This window comes from Anthonomus grandis, chromosome 1 (genome assembly GCF_022605725.1).
Source record: "Anthonomus grandis grandis chromosome 1, icAntGran1.3, whole genome shotgun sequence".
Taxonomy (NCBI): domain Eukaryota; kingdom Metazoa; phylum Arthropoda; class Insecta; order Coleoptera; family Curculionidae; genus Anthonomus; species Anthonomus grandis.
In genome coordinates, this window is record NC_065546.1 from 43,068,960 (window position 1) to 43,089,260 (window position 20,301).

Consider the following 20,301-nt stretch of genomic DNA (forward strand, 5'->3'; position numbering starts at 1 on the left):
CGGAGGAGGACTTAATTGCGCGAATGGTAATAGCCGCAGAGTTCATTCGAGAGCAGCAGGGTGTTTTCGCTCGAATGCGAACTTCATGGCACCAATGGATCGATAAATGCATCCAGGAGAACGGGCAGCACTTCGAGCATCTGTTGTAGTGCCCCTGTCCATCACTTTGTTTTTGTTTTATTTTCTTCGTTTTATTTTAATCCTGTTAATTTAAGACTACTTTTACTTTAATAATTTTAGTTTTATGAGTTATCTCCGGTATGTTTTGTAAAGAGCTTTATTGCAATTATTACATCTTTTTGTTTTTAAACTAAAGCGTTTAATTTGTGGCTCGTGTACGATAGGTTGCCAGGATTGCCTTATTGCTTTCCCATCTGGCGCAAAAATTTCAATTTTAAAACAACCGCTCAATTCACAACATTTGAACCTGACACAACCTGACATTTGACAAACTATACATGGTATTCAGAAAAAGTAAAAAGAAACTTTTCGTGTACGTTGGGTTGCCTACCCACCTGCCGCAAAGGGTCCAATTTTAAAACAGCCCCATCTCCGAATGGGGATTCTTGGAATGGGGGCTTTTCCGGACATGGATTCCTATGCTCAAAATACTTGCCTATGGCGTCCCTACCTACCCTACAATTTTTGGCAAAGTTACCGTGTATACCTAATACCCTAATACACCTAATACACCCCGTATACACCTAATAATAATTAGGCAGCTAGAAATAATTGTAAATATAAAATTTGGCAACACAGTTGTTTACTGCAAAATTTTCTTATAACAATAAAAAAAGTAAAGTGGCGGCGTGGAAAAAATGCACTAAATATGTTTTTTTTATCTGTGTATGAAATATCAGAAAAATTAAATTAAGTATTATCTTTTGAAAATAGAAAATTAATATTCTTATGTCTGAGTGTCATCGAGAATTTAACCGAAGCTCCAGAGAATTGCATGACGGACACAAGGCATCATCATTTCCCCAGAGTTTTAAGTAATCTGGTCATACAGGACAAAACTAATAAAAAACAAAATAGTTTACATGAAATGATTTATTTTGTAGATCTGGATATATTTTAGGATTTCATTAATACGTCACATTCAATCTACGAGAGAATTTTAAAATCAAGACTAATAAATAAATAGATATGAATAATTGATGAGAAAATTATTCATATTATCAAAATATTATAAATTTCTTTAAATAATCATTTTAATTACACAGACAATGTTAAGTGATGAGAAAGTGTCTCAAATAAATTATATTATTAAAGGAATATGTTAATTTACTGTAAATAATACATAATAATTTTAATTCAACACTTATTTACTATATTAAATTACAACAGATATTTTTGTTCACGAACATTTCAATTTTATTTGAATCTCTAAAATATTCAACCAAAGATCTTTACTTTCTGAACCTAATTTGGCTTTCTTTCGTTGTTGTTCAGACAAACAATTACAAATCATCATCGCACAATATAAGTTGGAGCAAGAAATTATTTTAATTAGGCAATAAAAGAAAACTAAATTAACAGAAAAAAGTTTCATTAAAAAAATAGTTATTAATTAAAACCAATAAGAAAATAATTCAATATAATAGGTATATGCTAAAAATTTATTTCCATAACATTATCAAAAGGTGTGTCCCGCTAATCAGAATGAGGTACACTTGTGACTAACAGCGCCGATGTGGCAACTTTCTGAAACTAGTTTTCGTTCATTTTTGGGTACACACATCAGCTTACAGATCAGTCTCCTTATCTCTAGTCTCCTTGCTCTGAACTAAGATCTCCATTATTTTGGAAAACATTCAAATCAGCTGATCGACAGTTGACAAGTGACACAAGTTTGTTTTGTTTTGTATTTAATTTTTCAAGTATTTATTGTGAATATATTTATTTGATAGTTAACTGTTCACAATTGCCTAAATGTTTATTGGGATACATAAATGTTTATTCCGTAAACAATCGCCTGTTTAAAAACTGTATATAGCGCTACAAGAGCGATATTTTCAACTGTGAAAAACAGGTAAGTTTTAGAAGGATACAAAATGTTATTACAATAACAATTTTTTAGTATAATAGAAAAGTTCATGTGCAACAATTATTATTAAAATATCACTTTTTTATTTGATTATTTGGAAAATCATTAAGCACAAACAGTTAAAAAAACTAGGTTGTCAGTCTCATATAAAGAATATTATAAGTAGTTTGTATTCAAATTCAAAAAGTACTTTATTGGTAAAAAAAATATATACATTTTGTTATAATTTAGACAATTTATTAATGTTCAAAAATTACAATACAATTTGTACATAATACCAAAGTACAATAATGATGGTTAAAATATGTCCTAAGTATACCTACAATTTTAACCATCACTGAAAACTCTAACATAGACAACATGTAATAAAAGACCAAAATAGTTGTTAGAATATTAATTACATTTTAAATAGTCTCAAGGATGTCCTGGTAGAATTGATCCATACTATAATTATGCCTTACCTAAAAGTAATCTTTTAAGTAAGTGACGAAAGACGAATTTTCAGTTGTAAATCTTGATGTGATAGATAAAAATATATAAAAAAAATTTAAAACGAATTTTCAGTTGTAAATCTTGAAGTGATAGATAAAAATATATAAAAAAAATTTAAAAAAATATATATAAATAGAAAGTTGAAAACCGTTGATTTAAGAATGAGGGCCTGCAAGATCTCTCCAGTTTTTACTAGCAATTGATCCTGTTTTTGTTTTTGTACAAGAAGACTACTAAATACATTAAAAGGTATCATTATAATATTCTTCAGTATCATTATAGAGGCTTACAACATGCAATTTTCTGAATTCCTTTTTAAATCTATGATCCTGAGAAATCTGTCTTATTCTGATAGGCAAATGGTTTATGTTTATGGAGTCATGCACCAGAGCCATTCTGGGAATTGGCAATGGCACCCTATGTGTCTGCCTTGTGGAGTAAAATGTGTATTAATGATACTGTTTCAAGTATATACAGGCAGGGCACTGTTAAAATTTTGTCCCCAACAAAGAAAGTCTTACATGAATCTGTAGCTTTGGCTTTATTCATGTACCTAATTACCGTTTTATGTAATACAAATAATGTATGCATCAAGTGTTTAGAACAGGAAGCCCGAAAACATATGCCATACCATAAATGGGATTGAAATAATGCAAAATATGCCTGTTTAGTTGTACCTTTATCTAACTCAATGGAGAATATCTTAATTGCAAAGCAGTTTGATGCAAGTTTTCTTATGAGACCGAAAATTTTTCTGATTGTCTACTCAATCTGGAAGACACCCTAAGTTTAAAAAGAGACAATAATTCAGGACAATCTATAATAGCAATTAAAACCTTATGCATTAAACATAAGTCAAGTAATGTTCTTCGTGATTCTAATGTGGGTAAGTCCACATTATCCCTGACCCACTGATAGTAATACATTTGTCTTTTGTAACGACATCTAAAAGCAGCCACCCTTAAAAATTTATTTTGAGCCTTTTCAGTTATATGAAGAAGACCACACAATTGAACCATACTCCAAGATGTGCCTAACAAGAGAGCAATAAAGTAGTCTAAAAGTAAACAAAGACAAATTAGCTGTAAAACACTGAATAAAATCCAGGATTTTCATTGCCCTACTGGTCATCTGATTGATGTGACTTTAAAAGATAACCTGGAGTCAATAAATATTCCTAAGTCAGAAACCTCTGTTTTGACACCAATTGCTATGATGTGATAAGCCTAAACAGCTTCACATCATCAGTGAACATTAGCACATGACAAAGCATAGCACCAAACTAAATCAATCAAAAAGAGGCCAAACAAAACAGGGCCAAGGAGGAAGCCTTGTGGTACCCCAGATGGCACCAAAATTTCAGTGGAATATGTGTCTCCAAGATTAACAAATAACCACAACAAGATTAACAAAAACAGCAAGAATAACAAACCCCAAACAGGGCCTACCTCTGATAAAACCTGAGATCCAATGAAGAAGAGGCCCCACAATACCTAAAGCCCTAAGCTTCTGCAAGAGTACCCTATGGCTAATCCAATTAAAAGCTTTGGAAAAATCTGTATGTATTGAGTCAGCCTGAAGTCCCTTTTCCAAGCAGCTGTAGAGGTAGTTGATATACAGCACCAAATTAGCATCAGTAGATCTCCTTTTTATGAATCCAATTTGCTCAGGATTAAATAAAGATTTAAAACTCCAGGCAATCCTATGACTGACCAGGCAGTCAACCAGCTTTGACAACTCAGATTGGTTACACACAGTCTGATTATTGGAAATTTAATTTCTACTACCAGATTTAAAAATGGGTTTTAGAAAAATTATTTTTCAGAGAGTGGGAAAAGAACCAGTACCCAGAGATTTATTAAAACTGAACAGTATCAGTTTTATAAGAATACAAACACATATCTTTAGGAGGAATGCTGGAATCCCATCTTGTCCAGGTCAGAGCTTATTCTTAGAAGACATAATAACCTTATAAACATCCTGCATTGACAGAATTAAAGTGCTCAGACAAATTGATTTATCAAAATCAAAAGAGGATATGTCATTGACCTGCTCATCTTAAAAAAGTATTCTTCAAATATAGCCACAGTATCCAAGATATTCTTATAGAAGAACTTTTGTACTTCTTTAGAGGAATAAACCTTTCCATCAAGGAGTAGATGATATAGAAAGTTGATAGAAAATTGCAACTATAACATCAATAGATGTCTCTCCCAAAAACAATTGATCCCAGTTTATCCCAACTCTCTTACCAAAATTATAAAAATATTCCTCATCACATCATCATAAAATCATTGATATGAGTTTTGCTTAGATTAGAAGCTTAGTAAAAACAAAGCCTATTAGAGTCAAACTATTCTTTGACAATCCTGAGGTTGGTTTCTATAAATTATTTATGCCCAACCACATCTCTCTTGTCCGATAATGTAGATGTATCATCTGCAGAAAGATTGAGTTTTCCAGAAATGTTTAAAACTCAAAACTCAAAAATGCTTTATTGTCAATATAAACATAGAAGTTGTAGACAAAGCCAATAGACTGTACATTAAAGGAATAAAAACGAGAAACTAATTTAAAATAAAATAAAATTATATAAAACTTTGAAAAATACTTAAATGCTAATCATTAAAAAATTCACTTAAACTATAGTACGCTTTACTAGCATGAAATATTTTCGTCCTTGTACGTAGGCTTTTTTCAGTCTTAAGTTGTCTTATTTCTAGTGGAAGTTTATTAAACAGCTTTCTACCTCCATATATGATAGAGCTACGGACAAGTTCAAAATGAGGAATGGGTAGCGTCAACAAATAATTTTGTCGCGTATTATAGTGGCTTCCTAAGTGGAGTTCCTGTTTATATTTTCTAAAAACTAAGCAAACTGTTTTCAAAATAAAGATACAACACAGGGTTAAAATATTCTGACTTACAAAAAGCGGGCGACATGAGTCACGAGGCTTGGCCCCACATAGATATCTAATGGCCCTTTTCTGGAGTACAAACACTGAACTAAAAAGTGAATTTGAACATGAAGCCCAAAAGCAAATTCCATATCGAAGGTGCGACTCGATAATCGCGAAGTATGCAGATCTGGCGATGGAGAAATTAAGACTGGTGGCAATAACCCTTAGGGCGTAGCAGCCTGATGAGACTTTTGTACATACATTCACAATATGGTCTTCAAATTTAAGGAACTTGTCTATGGAAAGACCCAAAAACTTACTGAACGGTGGCATGGTAATGGCTTCATTATTTAAACATATATCATTTGTATTACATTTAAAATTAAGGATATTTGTTTTGGAAACATTAAATGTCAAAAAATTTGCATCACACCAGTCTTTTATTTTTAACAAATCTGCTATTTGTTAAAAATAAAAGACTGCTAAAATGTATATTGGCCTCCATTTGAGAAACATCAGAGTCGTGCCAGAGGATGGTGGTATCATCGGCAAACAATGTAAATTTGCCAGTTACCTGCAGTTGTGGCAGATCGTTCACATAAATGAGAAAAAGTAAAGAACCAAGTACTGATCCTTGCGGAACACCCACATTTATATTAAGTTCCTTAGAGATATTACCATTAAATTTGACAGCCTGGACACGATTTGATAAGTAGGAACGAAACCACTCAAGGGCGGTTCCTCTGAAACCATAGAGCTCCAGTTTCATCAGCAGCACTCTGTGACTCATGCAGTCAAATGCCTTGGACACAGAATACCGCTGCTGCAACTTCACCAACATTCAGTCGGTTGTACAGGTGCTCTAGAAAGCTAAAGATAGCATCATTTGTGCTCACAGACTCATGAAAGCCAAACTGCTGAAGACTCAATAGGCCAAACCTATTTAAAAATGAAACCATCCTCACCTTAACGAGCCGTTCCACTATCTTGGCTAAAGTAGGCAATAACGCTATAGGTCTAAAGTTAGAAGGACAGTCGCGATCGCCACCCTTGTAAAGAGGAACAATCATTGCTCTTTTTAACCACTCTGGGAAAACTCCAGACATAAATGAAAAGTTAATTGACTTGGCCAAGACTTGCAAAGCAACAAGAGGTAAAGCAGAAAATATTTTAAGAGAAAGTCCATCCCAACCTGATGAACTCTTATTCTTAATATTAACCATTAACTGTTTAAGCTCTTCTACACTTGTGGGGGCAAAAAAGAAAGATTCGGCTACTACCACATTGCTGAGATAGCTCCTGGGATCTATTTTTTGTGAGAGATTGGCTGCAAGGTTACTAGCAATATCACAGTAGAAGGAATTGAGGACATTGAAATCTAAGGTACTTGGAATAACCAAGACATTATTTTTGCCCCTTAGCTCATTTAAAATCTTCCAAGACTCTTTTGCTCTATTGGAGGAATTATTTATCCTCCTTTGCATATTTTTTCCCAGATACTCGTAAACCCTTAGTATACCAAGGTTTTCTATTTCGTTTCTTAAGTTTCGTTTGTTTCGTTTCTTTCGTCGTTTAAGAGGGCAGTCATTAATATACAGTAGGACTAAAATGCATTCTAAAACCGAGCCCTAAGGGACATCACAATTAATTTTTTGTGAAGTTGATGTTGTTCCATGTACACCACAGATGGATGACGATCCTCAAGAAATTACTCAAACCTCAAAAAACATTTCTCAATCTTCAACAGCAGTACCCTGCAATCCACTCAGTCAAAAGCTTTGGAAATATCACAGAACATTGCCCCAATAGTCTTCCCATCATTCACACTAATACTTTCTTTTAAGAAAGGTAAAGACAATAAACAACAGATTTATTCATGATAAAAACAGTACAATTTCAACAATCATCATTAAATGGAAAAAAATGGCATTGAAAGTCTTACATATAAATTACATAAAAATACAAAACTATACCAATTAGACTAAACTACCCTAAGATAAACAATTTCCATAAAATTTTATTTAGTACATGAATCAAAGTAATTTGGAAAGTCACTGTTTCTTATCTTGCAGGTTAAGAATTCATTTATGCTATAAAAACTTTTATTTATTAGGTCGATTTAAATATTTTTTAAAACAATAGTGGTAGAATTCCGCCAATTCTGGGTGTAGCTTGTTAAAAAATACTGGTGCATAGTGGAGAATTGTGCTCCATGATGTTCTCAATTGAAGAAATCTCATTCTGGATCACATTCACATGGATCTGAAGGTTCTATATATCTGCGCATTTTTATATTTTTTTTATCCATATATCTGGGCATACAGAAGGCACTCAAGAATGTACTGAGAAGGCAATGTAAGTATACAGAGCTCTGCGCAGCAACGCCTGATATCATCCTGATATCCAAGGCCAGAGAGAACCCTAACTGCTCTGCACTGCAACCCAAAGACTCTTGTAGCATGTGTGGAGTGAGCCCATACTATAAGACAATATACATAGACTAAATGACTAAGAGAGTTATATGCCATTACACTTTTCTGATTAGATTTGTCAAAACAAATATCCCAGATGTGATTTTCTTAGAGATCGAGTTCACATGTTGTTTGAAAGTCAGTTTAAGGTCAAGAAAATTCCCAGGAACTTAATTTTTTCTGGAATTGTAGTGCTCTCATACCTTTTTAGGGAGACGGTCATATGTACAGTTTTTTCCACGACCAAATTTAACATGTTAGCCCTCAGTCAGTCATTCGTTACCTCTGTGCACTCACCCGCTTGTTCCATCAAATTCTCATAGTTTTTTGCATGCAAAAGAAAGCTGCTATCATCAGAAACAACGCTATGAACAGGATCACGAGTATCCTATGATGATTGGAATTCAAATTGATTTGCAGTTATTAAATTGAATATTTTCAGTTTCGTGTTTGTGACCCAATATTTTCAAAAAAAAAGTATTAAGACACAAATAAATCGAGAATATTATGAATACAAAAAAACTCTAGAAAATAACATAAATATCTATACTAGTTCCTTTTGGCAATTTTTGCTCACCAAAACAAGACAGGGAGGTCTGCCGGGAAGGATGAGTCGGGATGGCCAAATATGTAGTAGTCCTGATGACATCGCGAATGCCTTTGCACAATATTTTAAATCAGTCTTTGAATCACGAGGGAATGACAGTAAAAGGGTTTCATACTTGGGGGGGGGCAGATGTTTGAATTTTTGGAGGTAACTGAATAATATTAAAAAACTTAAGCCACAAAAGTCTACAGGGGTTGATAATATCCCCGCATATATTTATAAAGGGTTGGCGGAGTTCTTGGTAAAACCTCTGGCATATATTTTTAATGTATCTATAAAAAACCAGCGAGTTTCCTTTGAAGCTTTGAAGTATACCCCTATATACAAGAGTGGTGACCAAGGAGACATCAGGAACTATCGGCCTATTAGCTTGATTAATGTCATTGCAAAAGTCTTTGAGATAATATTGTTCAATGAAATGTCTGAATTTCTAAAATCTCCAAATTTCAACATGGTTTTATAACAGAAGTCCACAGTAACAAATCTTACAGTACTTTCAGACAATAGAGCTGAAGCCATATTAAATAAGAACCAATTAGATGTTATTTATACAGACTGTGAGAATGCATTCGATAAGGTTAAACATGATCTGCTGCTGAATGAATTGGTTAAATTAGACAACGATCTTATCTGTCGGACAGGGTACAGCTGGTGAGAGTGGGAGGATGTGTGTCTGAGAGCTTTGTCCCCACCTCGGGAGTGCCCCAGGGTAGCAATCTAGGGCCTTTATTTTTTATAAGCTTTATTAACTCATTACCCGACAGCCTCCAGTTGGATATTGAGAGTAGTAACTGGTTGAAGAAAACCTATGGAATGTCATTGAATGTTAATAAATGTTCTGTAGTATCATATACAAGAAAAATCAATCCAGTAGAGTATAACTATCATATTAGCGGGATTAAATTAAACCGTTCCATTGAAACCAGAGACTTGGGTGTTGTTTTTAACTCGAATTTTAAGTTTAATAATCGTTGCATGTACATTATACAAAAGGCTCTTAAATCTTTGGGGTAGGGGTTTTATAATTAGAAACAGCAAGAATTTTGAAATACCAACTATAATAAGATTATACATTATTGTATAATGCCTTGGTGAGACCGCACCTGGAATATGTGTCACATATCTGGATGCCTATGACAATAACACATATTAATCAAATTGAAAAAGTTCAAAAAAGATTTGCCAGGTATCTCTATGTTAGAAAGCACAATGAATATCCTTATATGATCTCATATTATACGAGTATGCTCAAGACTTTTATGATGGAATCTCTTCTGGATAGGAGAAAACATTAAGCGGTGATATATTTGTTCTTTATTATAAATAACATTAAATATTGTAACTGTAATCTGATAAACTTCATCAAAATAAATGTACCAAAAGTCAATTTAAGGATTTGGAATCCACACAACTTATTTTGTGTTATTTCTGATAGTGTGTCTCCAATGAATAATGTGATGGCAATTACGAACCAGTTCCTGAATCAAGTTCATGTGGATTTATTTAATATGTCTTCTGCAGATCTAAGGCTGACTCTTAGAAATAGATATAGGTATAATATAGATTTATAGATACAGTGGTATCCCATATATTTTTTTTTATGGTTTTTTATTACAAACCATGTTATATTTTTATTTATTTTAATTTTGTTTTTCGTTGTATTTTGTAGCATTTTAAGGTTTTAATTTAATTTTTGTTGCTGCCTTTACATGTAGTTACTGTCTGCTCAGTGTTTGTAAAGAGAATCATTAATAAATAAATATTGCGGAGGGTTGTTGGGTGGGGTCAGAAATAAAACAGAAACCTGTTTACTTAAATGTCGACATTTCGACTTATATTATACCATCAACAAATACTTCTCAAAACTCAAGGATAACCAAATGAGTTACAAAGTGGCGTGGTTTATAAAATACCCTGTTCTGATTGTCAAGGTCTGTATGTGGGTCAAACCAAAGTTTACAGAATAGAAATTCTATAGAGTATTCTATTCTGTAAACTTTGGTCAAACGGGTAGGTACTTAAAAACCAGAATTAGCAAACACGAAAGAAGCGTAAAAGCAACGAACTTCGCAGCATCTGGGAAGACTGCTCTAGCAGTCCTCACTTCTCACTCAACACTCCTTCAATCAACAACACCAATTTGATTTTAACAGCACTCAGATCATTGGCAGAGAATCAAATTACAAAAAAAGAATTTTACTAGAAATGGTTAATATAAAAAAGTACAAAGAAAGTATAAACAAAAGACAAGACACCGATGATCTGAGTGCAAGTTACAATAATTTAATTAATTTATTACCAAAAAGATAAAACTAAAACACAAAATTTTATTTTTGTCAAAGAGTGTATGTCCCAAATTTAGATCTCACAGTTTAAAAAAATTATTTTCTGGTTTTGAATGTATAGGTACATACATCTTCCTTATCTACTAAGCCTTAGCTTATAAACATAACATCGAATCAGAAAAATTAAATAAATAAACGCTCGGAAGAATAAAAACATTTGTTTCTTGGGTTATTGTTGATTCTAGTTTGCCCACAATAACACCTGCAATTTAACCCATGTTAAAAATAATTCTACGCTCCTTATAAATGTATTTTAATTATAACTAAAGAAACCTAGACTTAGGTAAGAGGTGTGTAATGTATATAAAAAAAAATAAATTTTATATTTTTTTCATTAAAATTTTTTTTTAATGGATTGTACCTGTATGTAAATTTAATTGTGGCGTGATTTTTGTTTTAATTTTTGTACACGTAAGGAGGAACATTTGTTTTAATAATATTTTTTATGTACTTGATATTATTTCGTTTCATCTCTGTGATTACTTGAATGTTTTTTTTTTTTTGTTGAAAAAAACAATATCCATTTTGTGTGTCCTGAGGATAACTTAATATAAGTCGAAACGTCGACATTTAAGTAAACAGGTTTCTGTTTTATTTCTGACCCCGCCCAACAACCCTTCGCAATATTAAATTGAATGATTGAAGTTCCCTATTCCTGCTTTTGTGATTTTTTCAATTACTTTGGACAGTGTAGACCATAAGGATATTGGACAGAAATTTGAAGTAGTGATCGACCGATACCGATACCGATATATCGGCTATATCGGCCGATGTGTAAAAAAACAACCATAGCAGTTTAAAACATTTTATTTTTTTATTTTTAAATTTAAAGTATAATTCAAACAACTTAATCTTAAGAAATTATGGTAGATATAATATGAAATAGAGGCATTTAATATGAATAATGTAGTTTAGGGAGTTTAGGCAAATTATCATGTAAAAATATTAGTGTCTCGGTTGTTTCTGGATTCAGCCGATTCCTTTTCGCCGAATTTACGGTTCCAGCTTCTGAAAACATTCGCTCACTTGCAACACTGCCAACTGGTGCAGATAAATATATAAGAGCTTGAATGGTAGAACTTCTCGTTTTTCTTGCCACCAAGAAATAGGATTCGCTTTTCTTTCAAGAAGAAGATGTTTTTTATATTCTGCAATTTCAGCATTCACTTCTTCACAAATGGATGCTCTAGAAGATGATTTTGTGTCACACGATGTTGTTGGAATGGTTTTTGTTGTTGTGGAGCTCATCCCTTCTCCGGCAAATTCTTCATACACTTCCCAAAACAGATTTTGGCCAGATCTAGACTCAGGTTCAGAAGTTCGAGCATACTTAGCAAGTAGTTTGTCGTCATCACTATCAATTTCTATAGTTTCATTTATTGTATCTGAAATGACAGGGGAACTAGAATGTTCTACAGATGTATTGGTTTCTTTTATTAGCGACTTTAGATTTGTAGTTATGTATTCGCATATAAAATCACGGTCTTTTGTTGTAAAAAAATTGTCTTTGAAGCGAGGATCCAAGAAAGTCGCGATGGTATAATATTTTTTTAGAAATATATTCTGAAATCGTTTATTTAAGCTGCTTTTCAATTCTTCTTTCATTGTACCTACTCCTGCAAAATTAGCGTTTTCTTTGTTAAGATAGGCAGTGATAGTCGAAACAAATAGAATGACTTCAGATATGCAGCAGTCTGAGGAACTTGTAATTTTTGTAATGTCTTCAAATGGCTTTAACAAATTTAAAACGCTTCCAACTAATTCCCATTCGGAAAATGTCAAGTCTGTAAGAGTCCCATGATCCAAAATATATAAATTTACCGCTTGTTTTTGTTCAAGTAGGCGAGAGAGTAGATAAAATGAGGAATTCTAACGTGTTTGTACATCCTGGAAAAGGTTGTGTTTGGGAAGGTTTAGTTGTTCTTGAAGTTTACTTAGTTTATCGCAAGCAGTTTGAGAGTGATTAAAATGCAAAACGATTTTTCTTGATTTTGCTATTAAATCACTGACTGCACGTTGACTTCCTATTGCATCCTGTATTACAAGTTGTAAAGAATGAATGAAGCATGCTTCATAATTTACTTTTGCCTTAACAAAACCATTCCTCATATTGGCAGCATTGTCTGCTAATACTAAGTGAATATGTTCCCTTTTTATATTCCATTCTTGTAACAAATAATGAAATGCTTCAGCTATGGCGTCTCCTGTATGAGATCCTGAAAACTTCTTGCAGGCAAGTGAAAAATGGGATCTCTGGTTTAAACTTAAACATGTTTTTTAAAAAAAATGGATTGTGAGAGACAAAAAAGAACTGATTGTATATTTGCACGTCCAAATATCTGTAATAAAACATGCTTTTCCCAACATATTTGAAATTTTTTGAGTCACTTGTGCTTTACATCTTGAGTAAATATCTGGTACAACTTTTTCTCTGAAGTATCTGTCAGAAGGAATTTGATAATTTGGAATTGCTGTCTTCGGTAACCGAGTAAAGCCACCATCTGATACAATGCTGAATGGCTGATTATCTAAACATATCATTTCACCTATAAGGTAGTTAAACTCCTTCGCTTTGGATGAATTGATGTCCCACTTTTGCATTTGCTTGAAAGAGTCAGCCAGTGAGACTTGCAATAGCTTAGAGTTAGAAGTAGAAGTACTTCTAGAAGGTCCAGCCGTTTCTAAAAAAAAAACAATAGACTCGGGGTGATCAAAAAATCAAAACGTTGAAATAAACGGGAATATTATTTGTTTTTAAATAAAATCAGATCGTAGGTGTTAATAAACGATTTAAAGTGATGAAAAAGAAACATTTTCCCCCTCCTACACAAATTTCTTTAATTTTCCCAAATTCCCAACAATATACTAAATTATTCACATTTTTAGCAAAAAATCTTTAGGTGATTTGCCCCTGGGGTTAATTTTTTCATGGAAATTCCCTAATTCCTTAAATTCCTAATAAATCCCTAGATTATTAGCAAACATTTACTGGGTGGTTTGCCCCTCATTTCAATTCTAATATAATTCTGAATAAGTAGGTGTTTGTAAATATTTTTATAACTTGAACTGGAAAATAAAAATTTATAGTACTAACCTGAGCTTGAATCAGTCCCTTTCAATTTATAATATTCTTGAGGGTGTTTTTTCTCTAAATGGTATTTCTTGTTTGAGGTATTCGCCAATTTTCCCACTCACCCCAATGAAATGGTTATGTCACACAATTTACATTTTGCGGTGGATTTCTTGACTGCTGGGGATAATTTATTCTTGATGAAATATTTCCAATAAATACTTTTTCCATCCATTTCGCTACTTTGCACTTCACCAAATTCCAATTAATAATATGTCTTTGTTAAAGAATAACTAAATTACGCCAAAAAATAAACGATCTGCTTTAAGAATGTAAATACTGAATGCACGGCGTCGGCACTAAACGCACGGGACACGGGATTCACCGAAAAATTAAGGGAATTTACCAACGACTGAGCTGAGCCGCATAATTACCGCCTGTTGCTGTGTTGCCAAAGTGCATTTTTTGTTTTTATTTTTATGATTTTAAATTGATCGTTAAAGAACTATAAATTATGTTACAGAATATTCAGATTTTAGACATTAATAATGTTATCTATTAAAAAAGGCCGATATGCCGATATATATCGTTATCGGCCGAGACTCTATCGGTATCGGCTAAAAAAGTCATATCGGTCGATCACTAATTTGAAGGGTCACTACGATCATCACCTTTACATAGGGGAATCACTAAAGCATGCTTCAGAAAAGCCGAGAAAACACCCTGCAGGATCATGATTCATTTGTAGAGACTATAAGCATATCTAGAGCTTCATCAGGGAGTCACGAAAGCATTCTCTATTAGATTTTTCGACTTTTTTAACTCTGAAATGATTCTTTTAATCTCTTACCTGTTTGTATAAAAAAAAATCAAGAGATCAACTATAAAAATAAAAGATCGACTATCTATTTTAGTAGAAATAATTGGGAGATATGATAGAGGGCTAGTTGTAGGTGAGACTTTTAGTAAGATTGTTTGCTATATTATAATTAAAACTATTTAGTTCTACTGGATTAATATCAGAGTTATTATTCTTGAAAATTTACTATTGGAAATTCATTAACTGTGGACCAGCCTGCCCTTTGCTTGTTAGTTGCCTTAGAGAGTCTATTATAATAATTATTTTTGGTTAATTTAATAAGCTTTCTATGTAAAACCTCCGATATTTACTGCAATAAAAAATTAAAGAATAACTATTACTAAATTTCCTAATATAATTTAATGAACGGAGGTTTCTTGATGATGATTTTAGATCTTTAGTAAGCCAGGCTTTGGAATTTTTAGCTCTTCCATGAGATAATTCAATTTATCAATGGCAATAAAGCAGTCAGTTAAAAGAGAAGACTTTTTTTTATTAATAATAAAGGGTCACCATGAAGAAAATTTTCTCTGCAGGCGATAATTTTATTAATTAAAATAATTTTATTATTTCTCAGTAATTTCACATAATCAGCGTTCAAATATTAATGAATATTGTACATACCTTTAATTTAGTAAATCCAAGCTTTGTGACTATTATCTTTATAACACAGACACATAGAAATATATGGCACATTTGTGTGTTATCAAATAATGACTTTATATCATTTCAATTAGAGGTTTATAAAAATGATTATGGTCTCTTATCTGTTTTGGCACACAATAGTACCACCTATCCCGGCTAAATGTTAGCAATTTTCACTGACAGGCTTTTTTTTATGAGTGCATAGTGATAAAAGTCCACCATTTCTTATCTAATTATCAATACCACTCAGTTGGTTATTTTAATAAGTATTGTCTAGTTGAAGCTCGACTTGTTATCTATGAAAAAATCACTACATTTGTATGTACCTTTAAAAGTAGTTTTTAATACATCAAATGTCGCACAAAAGTACCAGGAGTGAACATCAAAATGTTGCTTATAGGCAAATTTCAAAGTGGAAGGATATGCCTTTTAAAAGCAGAACAAGTAGGAATAGCGAGGTAACAATAATAAGTAATCAATTTTATTATTATTGTTAATATAAGAAAGATAATAAATAAAGTAATTGTTTGTCAACAAGTTCTTATACGCAGCATCGATTTTTGTTCAATTAAAAGTAAAAACTTCCAAGGATTAAAATAAACATCTCGATGTTGGAGCCAGATAAGCAGAAATAATTCAATATGTTATCATATCAAGACATTTCAAACGACTGTAGTGTAGTGTACACAATTTTATATATGTAGTAAGGTAACAAATTCAAGTGAAATCAGTATTTTGGCCCTGGATCGTAATAATAATATATTTGTTAATATGCATATTTACTTAAATGCCTAGTTAAATGTGTCTAGTGAGCTTGGTAGAAAAATTGAATATTCAATGTGGACTTATAAGAACTTCTGGTTCTTGGGTAAACAAGATAAAGGTATTCAATCTATTCTCTTAAAATGTTTAAATTCAAATTGTTTATTCATTTTAATGTTGGTACTTAAATAACTAACTTAAATACATACACAATAAAATCTGGGTTTAATTAATCAAATATAATAAAAGTCATAATTGGGCTAAGATTTTAAAACCTGTGACACAACAAACAGATCCCTGTGTTTTAAATTTTAAATAGATTTATCGGGAGCACATTCCAAAATTTGAAACTGCAATATCTGTGTTTGGGATCTATCTGTTAAACCTGTTAAATCCTTTCCTGATCTGTTAAATCTTTATGAAATACAAATACAGGGTTAATTAAAAGTACAATATTTTATACTACAGGATATACTACCTTACTCCACCTTATAGAAAATTTACTTAGATACAATGTCAATTTTTTCCTAAATTTCCGTAAATGTACTCTATGACCTTAAACACAAAGCAAATACCATTCTAATTAATTCATTTAAAAACAATTACTATTTAGTTTTCTTTAATCTAAAGTCTTAGTAAGCTCACTAAATACAATAATACAAAAGATCAAGCATAGTGTTCACAAAATGATTTCAGTCTTATATACTTTGTAATAAGGTAAATATGTATATTTACTATTAAAAAAAAAACTCTTTTTCCGAAAAATAAGTAAATTGTACCTTAAAATGTCGAGAAAGCACAACATAAGTAGCTCGTCCAGTGACGGTCACTCATCTGGTCGCCGATCCAGGGCAACTGTTAATAGTGAAATTTTACCACTTGTCTTCAATAGACCCACTAGTTATGGATCTTTATTACCATATGGACAGTTCCTTAGGAGTAGTGCTAGTCGATATGCTAGTAGCCAGGTATGCAACTTACTATTCTGGTAAGATTACAATATGTATCTTAATTTAGTCAAAGTCAGTCACGTACTTAGTATAATGTCTGTAGATCAACGTATAATGTTATTTGCCACCCTACTATATCTATGATAAGTTGAGAGTCTTTGGAGATGTTCATAATTACTTAACAGACTTACATATAGACAGTACAGACTTCATACTAGCAGATAGATGTAATACTAGTCAAATGCTTATATATATGCATATAGGTATAGCTTGTGAGGAAATTTATTTTAGTTAGGACTTAGGACTAGTAGGTTTGTTTGTTTTTTAGCATAGAGTAAAGTTTTTAAATTTATATTTATGAGAAATTTGAGCACCTGCTACAAAAAAACAATAAATCATATTATTCATGATTAGAAAACTATTTAAGACCTAGATCTTACGTATAGACAGTATAGGAAAATATAGATTTTTTCTTCTATATATTCGGCACAATGTCCATAACTCAAAAAATTGACTAGTTGCCATTTCGAAAATTTGTGCACATATTCTTTGGACAATTTAGTTGGACACCTGTTTCAGCGTTTTTACAAATTAATACAAGATTTTGAGAAAAAAAATATTTCTTGAAATTTTTGATTTTTTTTTAAATATATTCGACACAATGTCAATAACTCAAAAAACTGACCAGGTGCCATTTTGAAAGTTTGTACACATATTCCCTGGACAATTTGGTTGGACACTTATTTCAGCGTTTTTACAAATTAATACAAGATTTTGAGAAAAAATATATTCCTTGAAAATATTGATTTTTTTTTCTATATATTCGACACAACGTTCATAACTCAAAAAACTGGCAAGATGCCATTTTAAAATTTTGTACACATATTCCCTGGACAGTTAGGTTGGACACCTATTTCAGCATTTTTACAAATTAGTACAAGATTTTGAGAAAAAAATATATTTCTTGAAAATATTGATTTTTTTTCTGTATACATATTTGACACAATGTCTTGAAAAAAAAATATTACTTGAAAATATTGATTTTTTTTTCTATATATTCGACACAATGTCCATAACTCAAAAAAATGACCAGGTGCCATTTTAAAAGTTTGTACACATATTCCCTGGACAATTTGGTTGGACACCTATTTCAGCGTTTTTCCAAATTCGTACAAAATTTTGAGAAAAAAAAATTTCTTGAAAATATGAATTTTTTTTTCTATATATTCGACACCATGTTCATAACTCAAAAAACTGACTAGAAGCCATTTTCAAATTTTGTACACATATTCCCTGGACAATTTGGTTGGACACCTATTTCAGCGTTTTTCCAAATTCGTACAAAATTTTGAGAAAAAAAAATATTTCTTGAAAATATTGATTTTTTTCTATATATTCGACACAATGTCCATAACTCAAAAAACTGAAAAGATGTAATTTTGAAAATTTGTACACATATTCCCTGGGCAATTTGGTTGGAAACCTATTTCAGCGTTTTTGCAAATTTGTACAAGGTTTTGAGAAAAAAAAATTTACTATGCTGGTATATAAGTTTTTCAGAAAAAAATATATTCCTTGAAAATACAGTATAAGCTCGGTGGCGTAAACACTCGTATATACGAACAACTCGTATATACGAACAACTCGGTTTTGTGAATAAAATATTTTTTGTATTAGGTACTCTATAGTGTAAACAGAAGTCTGCTCGGTAATGTGAACAATTAAACAATACGTTTTTAACCGATTTTTGAGCCAATATGCCAGTAATATTTTGACTGTCTCGCTGGTTTTTGACTTAGCATATTTGCATGGTTCACGGCGTTTATATGGCTTTTATTCTTCAGTTTTCAGTTGACTTTAAACGCTTGAGTAATAAATTCAGTAACAACCTTTCTTTGCATGATTCTCAAAATGGGCAAAACTGTCAAAAACAAGGCCCTTACTCTACAACAAAAAGCAAATATTATTCAAGAACATCGAAAAGGTGTGTCAGTTACTATACTGGCAAGAAAATACGGAGTTGCTAAATCAACAATTTGTTCGATCAAGAAGAAAAGGGAGAAGATTCTTGAAAGGGTAACCAACTCATTAGGACCAAACAAAAAGTGTACGTTAAAATCTTATGAGTACCCAGAAATGGAAAAACAGTTGTACAAATGGTTCCTTACTCAAAGAGAAAAAATCTTTCAATAAGCAGCAATATATTAAAGCAAAAAGCAATCAGAATTTTTGGAAATGTATATCCTGCGACAATGAAGTTTAGTGCAAATGATGGATGGCTGCAACGTTTTAAAGTCCGTCATGGAATAAGATTTCTAAAAATATCCGGTGAGAAGTTATAATCTCAGCCGGAACTGGTTGGGCCGTTTAAAGAACAATTAAAGAAAGTTATTGATGAGCTTGGAATAACGGAAAATCTACTTTTTAATGCCGATGAAACGGGGTTGTATTGGAAACTTCTCCCAGATAAAACATATGTTTCGATTGCTGAAAAAACGGCTCCAGGAATGAAAATTGCAAAACAACGGGTGACCTTCTTAGGATGTGCAAATGCTACAGGTTGTTTCAAATTAAAACCGCTGGTGCTTGGAAAATCAAAAAATCCCCGCTGTTTTAGGCACTTTAGAAATCCGGTCATTTATAAAAATTCCAAAAACGCATGGATGACTGCAGAGATATTTAAGGATTGGTTTTTTTACCACTTTGTTCCAGAAGTAAGTGATTTTAATCATAACCATTAAATCTATTTTCCATTTTTGAATGATTCTAGGTGAAGCAGTATCTAAAAGAACAACATCTTCCACTGAAAGCTATTCTACTCTTAGATAACGCTCCTTCCCATCCTCCAGCAGACACATTAAAAACAGATGACGGAAACATATTTGCTATGTTTATGCCTCCTCATGTGACCCCGCTAATCCAGCCGATGGATCAAAACGCTCAGAGACTCACAAAACTATATTATAGGAAGAGTTTGGTAACTTCAATAGTGGCAACTGATGAACATGTAATCGATTCATTAAAAAAACTTACACTAAAAGACGCCATGTTGCATTTGCATAGTGCTTGGCAAAAAATTACATCGAGCACCTTATCTAAATGTTGGTATCCTGTACTGTCAAAAAATACAGAATATACAGATGAAGATTC

General features: G+C 32.2%; 2 protein-coding genes across 6 annotated transcripts in view; one reads left to right on the forward strand and one right to left on the reverse strand.

Moving 5' to 3' along the window:
* The window catches only part of LOC126741029 (cdc42 homolog), a 28,239-nt gene extending 12,673 nt beyond the window's left edge, over window positions 1–15,566 (reverse strand). The window contains exon 1 of the mRNA XM_050447306.1: window positions 15,419–15,566. The gene's annotated coding sequence lies outside the window, so the exon portion shown is untranslated. The remainder of the gene's footprint in view (window positions 1–15,418) is intronic.
* Window positions 1,849–20,301, forward strand: part of LOC126740942 (kinase D-interacting substrate of 220 kDa B) — an 82,540-nt gene continuing 64,087 nt past the window's right edge. For 2 of the 5 annotated variants that reach the window (XM_050447144.1, XM_050447176.1), the window contains exon 1: window positions 1,849–2,035. Coding sequence is in view for 2 of the 5 variants with exons in the window: in XM_050447152.1 (XP_050303109.1) it covers window positions 16,987–17,169 (183 nt within the window). In the remaining 3 variants the exon portion in view is untranslated. Of the gene's footprint in view, window positions 2,036–15,651; window positions 15,898–16,971; window positions 17,170–20,301 lie in introns of those variants that run through there. The other 3 variants (XM_050447199.1, XM_050447160.1, XM_050447152.1) reach the window with 3 other exon arrangements.